We start from the raw sequence: 10886 nt of genomic DNA, 5'->3' as shown, positions 1-10886 counted from the left end.
GCTGGGGCTGCTATTCTGCCATGGCCTGTTTTCCCTGGGCCAGTCCTCATCAGATGTTAGCACTGTCTTTCCTCAGGAAGGAGAGAATAGAGCCAGTAGCAAGAAGCCTTGGGGAGCCCCAGAGATGGGACAGGTGAGCATAGACCTGGAAAGGAATCAACCAGTCAGCAGGAGATAGAGGTCAAAATCAGAGTAAGAAACAAAATGTCAGAATAATAGAGTGGCCAAAATCCCCAAGAGTAAAGACAGAACCAAAGGGATGGATAGATATAAAGCTATACATGCTTCTCTGGATTTCCCAGGCCTGGAGCAACCTGTTAAGAAAATTTCCCAGTCAGTCTTTGTATTCACTTATTTAATAATAGTTCAGAAGAAGTAATCCCATCTGTAAAACAAGTAATTTAGTATCAGTACATTTATCCCTCCAAAGTGCATTCCCTCCTCTGGCAGTCGGTGGTAGGAATCTGAACTCTTACTCTCACTCAGAGGTCTCTTCTATGCAATTCCCAGGCTGGCTGGCATGGTCATCTTAGAATAACCCCTAAATATGGAATTTCTGTTCTCAGGAGTCATCATTTCCAGTATGAAACTCTCTAAGTGACAGAAAATGAGGACTAAGAATCCAAGGTTATCAGATTAATTTGCTTAAAACCAGTTTACCTAGAGACAACCTAAAATATTCATCAAATCTGCAGCATTTTCAAAAGGATTTAGCGAATTCACCCTTTCACTTTTTGTTGCTGTTGTCTGTATAACCTTGAATTGTTAGTCACCGGAATATGCCACATACCTATTCATTTGTTTAGAATATATTGGCATTTTAACAGCAGGGATGTAGAAGTTAGACCAAAGCATAAAATCATATTGAGCTCTGTTACATTTTTTCAAGGCATCTAATTTGTAAAGGAATATTGGATTAAGAAACACAAGAAATTATACACGAAACGTCTGTACCAATTATATTTATTGCTAGAAACTTTAAGCTTTTTTCAAAAGTGTCTGAAAAGTAGATAACATAGAAAGAGATATCCAGAAAGGTAGGAAACGATCTCATCATTTGCAAAGTGCTGCAAATTTGATAAATTTACGTTGTTGATGATAAGTTAGAAGTACTCTTGGATGAATAGATATAAATCCTTGAAATACCCAAAGCATGACACACAAGAATAGAACACCTAGATGGCTAAAAAAAATACCCAAAAGGAATTGGAGCTTTTGGCAAAGTGGTCCTTAAGTGGAGGAAATTTTAAGCACACAAGTTTTCAGTGAATTGGTTTTAAGAGATCTAGTTTTAGGTGAATCAATTTCAGCCAAAGAACCAAGTCAAAGTGTTTTGCCCCTCTGGCTCCCCAGAACCTCGGAGTTTAGAAGGTGCAGTGGATGTAAGTAACCCTGGAGCCCTCTGAAAGGCGGCAGCTCTGGAGTGGTGCTAGGAAACCAAGTGTAAGAGTGACCTGAGAAGAAGGGAGTGAGTGTGAGTGCGCGCATGTGTGTGTGACTGTGCCCATGGGTGCATACACTGGGTTGGAGGGCTCAGTGCACTTCACATGGGAGTGTGGGTAGCCTACCTAGACATCTCCCCCAGCAACTCCACACCGAGAGACCCACTCATTACCTCCTCCCCGACCTGAGGAAAAGAGGAACCCTGTCCAGGCACCCAGCTAGTCTCCCCAGGCCCACATGAGTCCCTGAGAAACAGGCAATACAGGCAGCAGGCCCCCCCAGAGCTGGTCTCCATTCCCAGCAGAGGGGTGAGCAGCTCTCCTACTCTTTAGAGAGTAGGTGGCCAAGAAATAACTCATTAATAAGGTACACCTCTTCATCCAGATACAGAAATAAGATGCTGCGGTGTGGTAAGAACCTGGCAGACCCCTTATCTGACCCATGTGCGGAGTACAAAAGAGTCAGGAGCTCCCCGCTGTCCTTGCTTCCTCTAATCCAGAGCTAGAACATTGCTTGATGTATACACAAATATATACTGGAGATATAGACTAGAATCAGACCTTAGAGTGTACGGAAACCTGCCTGTGTGTGCCTGAGTACGTCACAGCACAGGCTGCACGTGGGGAAAGAAGGCCAGTCCTCCTCCTCCCCCACAATCCATTTGGAATGTCATGATCTTTGGGTCTCTGGCCCTTGGGGCCATCCCCAGAGGACTCTCCGCCAGGCCTGAAGAGTACATCCGTTGCCTCGGCTGGCCTCAGAGGGGCCCATTGGCCAGAGGAATTTGTCAACAGTGGTGATGGCAGCACCGGTGACTGCAGCTCAAATATAGTTGGCAGGGGGCTGTCGAGCACTGAGTCGCTGCATGTGACAGCCGTGGCAGAGCAAGTGCCCGTCCAGAGGGAAGCAGCAGCAGCCTTCCTCATCACTCAGCTGCATCCGGCAGTCCTAGGGAAGAAGGACAGTAGTTCACCTCAGCCAGGGCCCCTCAGACATCCTGGGAGCCTGCCCTGCTCACACCAGACTTCTAAGAAAGGGGGTGGGGTTGGAAGGGATGGACTCCCAGAAGAGAAACCTGAGAAAATACCTCAGCTGGACACCAGGTGTCGCTGTTACAGCAGAAATAATGAGACAGGCTTCCATTTCCAGCGGATACCAGGAGGCCCTAAAGTTATAGGAGTCTTGACTCTGGGGAGCCAGGTTCAGAAAGGACTAAACAACCAGGACCAGAGAGAGTGGCTGGGGGATGAGAAAGAGACTGGAGATGGGTCAGAGCACCTTTCTGCTGTTCCATGCCCCATACCTCTCCTACAGATTCCTGCAGTTCTAGGATTTGACTCCTCCCCTGGCCCCATTCCAACTCTCCTCCAGGAATCTTGGCCCCCAACACTCACCTCACAGTGGTAGCACTCAAAGTGGTAATCTCGGTCCATGGATATCACCCTCACAATGTCCTCACAGCCCTGAAATAACACAGACCCCCATGGAAATGAGAGCAGCAGGACAACCCCAACTCCACCCTCCCCAGTACAGGCCCCACCCCCACGCAATGGGAAGAGCATACAAACGCTTCCACAGCCTCTCTGCAATCATCTGTAGCTTTCAGATGGCCTTTGTAAATCTTACTGGGCTCCCCCCTCCCCTTCCTTGGCTCCAGGGGCGCTGACCTGAACTACCTGTCCCAACCGTGGGGGCAGCAGAGGGAAGGGAAAAGGGCAGGCAGCATAAAGTAAGCTCAGCTGGGGACAAGGAGATCCATGTAGGGTCTGGTTCCCTATTGGCCTTTTCCTGACTTCTCTCCCTAGGCAACCCTCAGTACACAGCATACACGAAGTCTAAACCCTTCCTACAAGCCCTGAGGATTCTTCCCACCTTTTTCCAGCCCTTACATCTGGGATCTGGTGACCCTGACATCAAAAGAAAGTCTCTTCTTCTGGACTGAGGGAGAAGAGATGGAGCCTGGGCCCAGTGAGGCTGTCAGACATGGCCAGGCCCGGATGTTAGGGTCAGGGCGGTGACCCTGAGAGCAGAGTCACACGGGAATCTTCGCAGAGTACATTCCTCAGCACCACCGCCTCCCGAGGGAGGCCAGGCAGCATGTCCCCAGGCCTTCCCCAGAGGCAGCAGCCCTGGCTGCCCTGCAGGAGAACCCAGACTTACTGACCTCTGAGGGGAGGATAGGTTGGCCACAGGCTGCACACTTAGGAGCATAATTTCTGAAAGAGAGAAGGCAGAGATGAGCTGAGGTTGGCAAATCCCTGAGCCCAGGTCCGCACCACAGCCCAAGAGGTGGACTCACTTGTGGTAGTCAGTGACGCAGTACACCTGGTTGGAGAAGTCCACTGTGAAGGGGACGCCATCCAGGCACTTGTTGCACACGATGCACCGGAAGCAGCCTGGGTGATAGGACTTCCCCATTGCCTGCAGGATCTGGCTCATGGAGTGGGAGGAGAATCAGTCTCCCTCTAGTCCTGGTTCTCCAGCTACACACGTTCCCTGCTGCTCCCATGAAACTCATCCAACCCCCTGCTATCTTCCCAGAACCGTGGAATCTGAGGGGACCAGGGAGTCTTCAAATGGAGGCAGAAGCCCTGAAAAAGGTCTTAGAGAGAACTCAGGCTAGTGGTTCTCAGCCCTGGCTACATAATAAGATCGTCTGGGGCCCTTTTAAAGCCCATCAAAGCCTGGGTCCCACCCCAGGAGTATTCAGTCTCTGGTGATGACGATCTAGGCATTGGTTTTACGGCTTTACTTCTTCCCAGGTGAACTGCGGGGTTGGCAGGGCTGAGAACCACTGATCTGATCCAATCCCTCTTTCTTACAGAAAAGAAAACAGAGTTCCAACTCAGTAGCAGAAAGGGGATTAAGACCCAGAACCCCACACTCCTCGGTTAGGTGGAGAGCCAGGCTGTGCCTGCAGAGTTAGGGAGAAGCCAGATCACAGGACTAGGGATGGCAGGATTAGAAGTCAGGAGTCGATCCCAGAGGCAGAGGGAAGCCACTGTAAATAATTATTCTGGGAGGAATGGGATGAAAGTGATTCATCTGGTGATAGGTGTCCCCCGCTGCCATTTTCTCTTGATTCCACCCCTCAGCCCGTCAGCCTCACAGAGTCTCTGCTGAAGACATTTTGCTTACCTTCTCCAAAATCAAGTGACCGCAGACACAGCATTTCTCAGCTGCCTCCTGAAACCCTGAAAACTAGGGACCAAGGGAGGATGTTACAAGCTGTGAATGACCCTAGTGGGCCACCGACAAGGGGCCCTAGAGTGGGAGCCAATTCCAAGCCCAGGGACACCTCTCACTCACCAGATAATCTTCCTCACAGTAGACAGAGCCGTTAACACTGTAGAAAGCCTTGCAGCGCAAAGTTCGCCCTAGAAGCAGCAGAGAAAGGGCTGGAGCCTATCCCGGGGTTCAGGAACAGGGCTTCCCCACTCTGGGGTCCATGATCTCCAATGGTGCACGATGCATTTAAATCTGGACTTTAGTGCTTATTGTCCTAACTGCTGTGTGTCCTCCCTCCCCACACAAAATCCCCACGAGACGCAATTCCAATTGCTCATTACTGCCAACTTCCCCTCTCCTCTGCTCACTGCTCCTCCAGCTTCCGCCTCCCCAACAGTTTTCTACGTTCCTGCCCTAAACGAGTGCCTTACTCTCCAGTGCCTGGTGCATCGGAAGCCACCTGGGAAATCAAAGCCTACCACAGGCTGGAGTAGATGGCAAAGGAGCTCTGAACAAGGTACTGTACAATGTGTGTGGAGACTATCACATTGTCACAGGCCTTGCCCTCTGGGACCTTTCAACCTAGGAACCTCTGCCTGAGCATAGCTATCCTGCTGGTCTAGCCCCGTCTGTCTCCTTCCAGGGGTAGGCTCCATGGTCATCAGAACCTGTTGGAGTTACTGGTGGGGACAAAGTGCTTTGTTTGGGAGCAAAGTTTGCCCCCTTTCCTGCTGCACTAGGCTGCTTCCCCAATTCTTAGAGGGGTCAGAGGCTGCCCCGGATCTTCTGTGAGCAGACAAGGAAGGGCCATTCCTCACGTAACCAACACCCAGGAACTGCTCCAGGGCATCTAAATTGTCACGATGGGGAAGGAGTAAGACCAGGGCAGAGAATGGGCGAATGTTCCCACCTCGGCCCGCTTCTCATCAAAATCACCACTTCCAGCTCTGCCCAGTGGTTTAGAAAAGCTGTTTAGAAACTCCTGAGACACAGGGGAGTCGAGAGGAAAAAAGAGACATACCCGGAAGAGGCCCTATAAACAGGACAGACAAACAGATGAACCTAAAGAGAACCAGGCAGGGGCTGGGGGGTGAGAGAAAAGCTGTGCTAAAGTCAGACAGGCAGAGACAGGAGATTAAAGGTTTAGAAAAGGAATCAGAGAGGGGAAGCAGTGGGGAGGGCTGGGGAGTTAAAGCCTCTGGGAGCAGGTCCCCCTCCCCCCCAGGGCCTTGGGCCTCCTGAGCTAACAGCAGGCATTCCTGGAGCGTGATGTCATCAGCTTGGCATGGCCCGGTGGCCTGCACTCTAGAGAGGTGGCTGAACTCTGACCAGCCAAGAGAAAACCCCCTTCTCTGCCCCCCACAGCTCCCTACTCCCCCAGCCCACCCCCCGCCCTTCCCACATTCCAGTCTTTCACTGTCGCCCCAGGCAACTCGGCTGCCCAAGACCAAACCCCACCAAAGAGAGGCTGGAGGGCTGGGCGGGAGTCCAGGCTGGGCAAGCAGGGAGGCAGAAGAAAGAAGGAGGAACAGAGGGGAGGAAAGAGGCTGAACAGAGGGAAGACTGACTCCAGAAAGCAGACCCAAAATGGGAGCAGGAGAGCCAGGTAGAGCATAGAGAAGGGAAGCAAGAGAGAAGGTGGGGCAGCAGTGGAAGTCCAGACACATCGTGGGGACAGCTGCTCTGTGAGCAAATGAAGAGGCACAAGCTCTGCTCTTGTTTCCCTAGGCACATGTGAGCGTGTACGTGTGTGGGGAGTGACTGAGGCCTCCAGTCCTGGTGCAGGTGTGGGGGCAGCACTCACCACAGGAGCAGCAGACAAAGCACTGGGTGTGGTAGAGGCTGTCCAGGGCCTGGCAGGCATTGCTTTGCCCATAGATGCCTTTGTTGCACTTGATACAGGTGCCTGAGGGGAGAGAAGATGTTAGTGTCACACCCCACTCGTCCAGCTCAAAACCAGACTCTGTCTTTCCTGACTGCTCTTTCCTGATTGTGCCAGGGGACCACCAGTCAGAGCCTCCCTTTGATGGACGCCCTTCTGGGAAAAGAGGATAATGAGAAATGGGATGCAGCAAGGTCTTGGCTGAGCAGATCCATTCTTGTTTATTGATTAATCTACAAATATTTTCTGAGCATCTATTTTGGGCCTAGCAAAAATATTTTGCCTGATACTATGGAAAACTAGAGGAAAGTCAAAGATACGGTCCCTGGCCTTCAAAATATTCATTTTTTATTGGGGAGAAAAGACTAAACAGGCGAAGTATGATTTCTATGGCACTGTGTGGGACAAATAGTCAGAGATGCCAGTCCACACGGGCCCAGCAGCAGACTCATAACAACTCCCTACAGAAAGCCTCTCTGGGACCTGTTTCCCCATCTGTAAAATGAGCTGCTATTCAGCTACAGAATGACTTCTCACTGCTCTGCTCCTCCAGGCTTCCAAGGATGGAAAGAGGATCTGGCTCAGCAGAGGGCCTTGTGCAGAGGGGACCATGTGAGCATGACTCCTGTGGGGAGGTGGCTGCTATGAGAATGCAGGGTGTGTTTCCAAGAGGTTTGCATAGGAAGAGGGGGAAGGGTGGGAGAACCCCTAATGTCTTCCTGTCATCTTCTATCATGGGAGGGGCAGAGCTGAACTGCTCTTCCCGGACATTCCCCTTAAAATACATACACCTGGCTTTGGCACCAGCCTTTCCTGGGTGTGTTCATCCCTCCCTCCACTCCCCAATTCCAGGCCTATGAGTGAGGGCAAGGGCCTGTCTTTGGGGAGCAGATCCCAACGGGCCCGCCCTACCCTGCCCCACCTCTCCCCCTCACACTGCCACACTCCTTGCCTGTTGGGGCCCATCCCAGCCTTTGCCCAGGGGCTGGGGAGCCCATGCAGCAGCTGCAGCAACTGATGGGCCCAGGCCTGTCCTGCTCCCACCCTCTGGCAGCTGGGCAAGGCTGTAGCTCAGGAAGAAGGCCCCTACTGGGGGCAGGAGGAGGAAGGCACAGTGAGGCTGGCAACCTGACCCCCAGGGGAAAGGCCCCCACCTCTGGGGGCAAAGTGTGGCCTCATGGAAGTGTAGATCTGCCCCAAGCTTGCCATGCCAGGGGGCCCTGTGAGAGCCAAGTCTTTGGGAAGCTTTGAACATTATAGGAAGACAAGAGCAAATTGCTCAGGCATGTCCGCCTCACCTCCTCTAACCCAGGATATCCACACCTAGGTTCTTCCTGCCATTTTATTGCACTCTCTCTGAGCTCTTTTTTCCTTTTGGCTCTGATGGCTTAGCCAAAGAGACTTCTTTCCACCAACAGCCATTTCTCCTGGGCCTCAAAAGGAAACTGAAAAAAGGATCCTGTTACTTAGTCTCCCTTGAGCAAAAAGCATCATCTGCTCTGGGCTTTCCCCTCTAAGGGTAGAGGGAAAAGGATGGTGGTATTGGATTGAACTCAGCAGGGCAGTTTCAGCCTGCAGCCCTGCTACCTCTGTACCTCCTCAACTTCCCTCCCTGGCTGTTTCCCTCTCTATTCACATTTCTAGAGGTCAAGAGCATGGGGTCCATCCAGGGCAGGAACATGGATGGTGAGAAAGGTGAGGAGATACCTGGAAAATTGAAGAAGCCCATAGCCCTGGGGGTGAGCCCTCTGCTTCTTTCTGTTCTTCCTACCACAGTGATTGGTATTTCTTTATATATGAAGTGGTGCCTGTGGGTCTTGGCTAAAAGATATTTCAAGACCCCAATATTCCTCTCCCCGCATAGCTGAGACATAATCAGTACTTCTCAAAGGTAATAGCATGTGGGAGAGAGCATATGACTCGCTGTCCTCAACAGCCACAAAAAAGAGGCTAATTCTAGACTGAATTCTGGGCAAGTTATGGCCAGAACCGAATGCCAGATTCTTTCTGGCAGTTCCACAAGGTTGTTATCCATCCAGGGGCGATGGTGTCCTGGTGGTCAAGGCTTTTGCCCTGACTTCCAGAGGATGGGAAAAATAGAAGCTGACACCACCAGGTCTCCGCTTAAATGCCGACGCACACACTGAACCAGCCGGACTGGAGCGAGCCAGCAGAAGGGTCCCTGCTTTCCGTTCTAGGGCGCTTCGTCCTCCCTCCCAGGCTGCATTTACCCAACCACCGCCACCGCTCGGCGCGTGTTAGGAAGCAGCCCCCCTGCTTCCGCCGCACCCCACCCCTCTGCCCAGCGCCGGGCGGCCGGCCCCGCCCGCGGGCACCTGGAGCGCCGGGACAGGAGCCGGCACGCACGCGGCCGGCCCGCCCCGACCCCCCCGCGCATTCCCCGAATTCCTGCGGGCGGAGCCTGGGCCGGGGTGGGGGCGCAGCGCGCAGAAGCCTGCTGGGGCACCGCCGCCAAGGGGGGAGCAAGATGGGGGATGCTATCACTGCCCCTAGGTCCCCTCCCTACGAGGCCTGCTACCGCGAAAAACCGAGGCTCTAAGCTTGGGGAACTGGGATTCACGAGATAATCAGGTTAGAATTTAGCAGAAATAAGGAGCCCCTAGTCCAGGTGAAATCCAGTGGGAAGGGAAATCCCTCTGGCCTCTTAATAGCGCCGCGTCTCTGCCTCGGACCTCCCCGCGTCGGCAGTGTGGACCGTCGGGGCAGTGAGGAACAGAATGTGGTGACGGGTCCCTTCCTGTCCCTAACCACTTTTCTTACTCACCGAAGTAGTCCTCTCTCGCCTCCGGCTCCCGCATCCGGGTCCGGGGGGCCTCCGGAACGAACGGACCCGGCGACTCCTCGAGACCCGACGGCTCAATCCCCGACGGTTCCCCACGGGCGCCGACGTCTCGCCCACCGGTGCCCACCGCCAGGCGCAGCAACGCTGTCAGCTCATCTTGGTACCGGGCGCCCGCAGCGCAGTCCCCGTAGCCGGTCACCGAGTGTCGTCCGGGTTGCGCCCCTCGTCTCTCCAAGGGCCCTGCCGCTCCCACTGCAGCCCCGGCTAGAGCTCCGGGGCTGCCCAGGGCCGGAGGATACGAGTGGCGGCTTTCCTGGCAGCCGAACCCCGCGGGCCGATGAGCGCACAGTCGGTCCAGGGCAGCATGGAGCTCCGGGTAGGCGGAAGGCATCCCTCCTGGAGAGTAGCCCGCCGGAGCCCCCGCCAGGGGTGGGCCAAAGAGACATGGCCCGGCGGGCAGGGGACTACCGTGGCGCTGGTCGTAGCCCATGCTGATGCCGCTGGTACGATTGCTGCAGGGTCGGCTACCTCCGGCTCCGCCAGCCCCCGCCCCGTCCAGCAGCAGGCTGCCTCGGGGGCTGGACGGCTTGCTCGCGTCGCTGGCTGAGCTACTGGCGAAACTGGAGCGGGGGCTGAGGGCTGGGGCCGTGGTCTCCAGCCGAAAGTCGGGGGGCAATGACTGAGGTAGAGGCAAGGCCCGGGTGGGAGGTGGGCCCCCGGGAAAGGAGCCTTCATAGCGCTGCGCCTCAAAGGAGCCGCGCGGGTTCCGCTCAGCGTCCAGGGGGCCTTGCTCCCGGGCTGGCTCCAGCGGCTCATCCCCAGGTCCTCCAGTAGCTCCACGGGGTCCTGATTTCCTAGGTGCCCCCGACCCACTCAGGCGCCCCTTGCCCGACCCGGGGGTCCCATCAGACCCAGAGCGGCTAGATTCACCCTTTCTGCGGCCGAACTTAGCGCTGCCGGAGTCCGAGAGTCTTAACTTCTCCAGCAGGCGACTGGCTTTCTCCCCTAACCGCTCCATGCCCTCGGACCTGGGGCCTCCAGCCCCCTCCCCGCCCGGCACCCTGCAGCGTCTCGGCGGCCGCTTCTTTCCTTGCTGCCGGACTCCGGTTCCCAAGGGGCACAGGGGAAGCACACAGGTTTAGCCAGCGGCCCGGATGCCCAGCGCCTGTAATCCCACAGCATCCCCCAGCGAGAGGGGCTGCGTCCCCCCGCGCATCAGGAGTTAAGCAGGTCTACAAGGGCCTACAGCCGCGGCTGTCCCGTCCGCAGGTCAATCTGTTCACGCGTCGACTTGCCCCGCGGTCCCACTCTGCTCGGCCCCCGCCCCGCTCACTCTCACACTCAGCACCGACCAAACTCCTCTCCCAAACTTTTGTCTGCCTGGCCGGATCTACTTTCCCGGAGGGGCGGAGCGCCGACTGCGAGAGGAACGAGGGTGTCTGCGCAGGGATCTCTGGTTCGCTGAAGGGGGCGGCAGGCGCTGGAGCTGGTGCTAACTGTCCTGGAGGTGGAAATCCACCGACTGAAGAG

The 10886-nt window shown here is 54.8% G+C and overlaps 1 protein-coding gene across 4 annotated transcripts; it reads right to left on the bottom strand.

The window, feature by feature from the left end:
* Nucleotides 1-343: 343 nt before the first annotated feature.
* AJUBA (ajuba LIM protein) lies at nt 344-10734 on the bottom strand. Of its 4 annotated transcripts, none has more exons than XR_013993369.1 (9): nt 9339-10734; nt 6476-6577; nt 4753-4820; nt 4582-4644; nt 3743-3873; nt 3608-3659; nt 2838-2906; nt 2531-2682; nt 947-2391 (listed from the first exon to the last, which is right to left on the bottom strand). XR_013993369.1 is itself a non-coding variant. In XM_081048822.1 (9 exons), exons 1-9 carry the CDS (start codon nt 10372-10374, stop codon nt 2266-2268), a joined length of 1725 nt encoding a protein of 574 aa, XP_080904948.1. In that variant the 5' UTR covers nt 10375-10734; the 3' UTR covers nt 947-2265. The 4 variants fall into 4 exon arrangements, 3 of the variants coding, with proteins under 3 accessions (XP_080904949.1, XP_080904950.1, XP_080904948.1); XM_081048822.1 differs by having other exon boundaries at nt 2531-2608; XM_081048823.1 differs by lacking the exon at nt 2531-2682 and having other exon boundaries at nt 344-2391.
* Nucleotides 10735-10886: the final 152 nt, after the last annotated feature.

Source organism: Rhinolophus hipposideros, assembly GCF_964194185.1.
Source record: "Rhinolophus hipposideros genome assembly, chromosome: 5".
In the NCBI taxonomy this organism is placed as follows: Eukaryota; Metazoa; Chordata; class Mammalia; order Chiroptera; family Rhinolophidae; genus Rhinolophus; species Rhinolophus hipposideros.
Note: the sequence above shows the minus strand (reverse complement) of the source record. Positions and strands in the feature narration are given on the sequence as shown.

Coding starts and splice junctions, on each gene's coding strand:
- AJUBA (XM_081048822.1), bottom strand. CDS start 10,374: ATGGAGCGGTTAGGGGAGAAAGCCAGTCGCCTGCTGGAGAAGTTAAGA. Junction 3,874..4,581: donor GTCACTTGATTTTGGAGAAG/GTAAGCAAAATG, acceptor TCCATGAGCCAG/ATCCTGCAGGCAATGGGGAA. Junction 3,660..3,742: donor TGCGTCACTGACTACCACAA/GTGAGTCCACCT, acceptor TCTCTCTTTCAG/AAATTATGCTCCTAAGTGTG.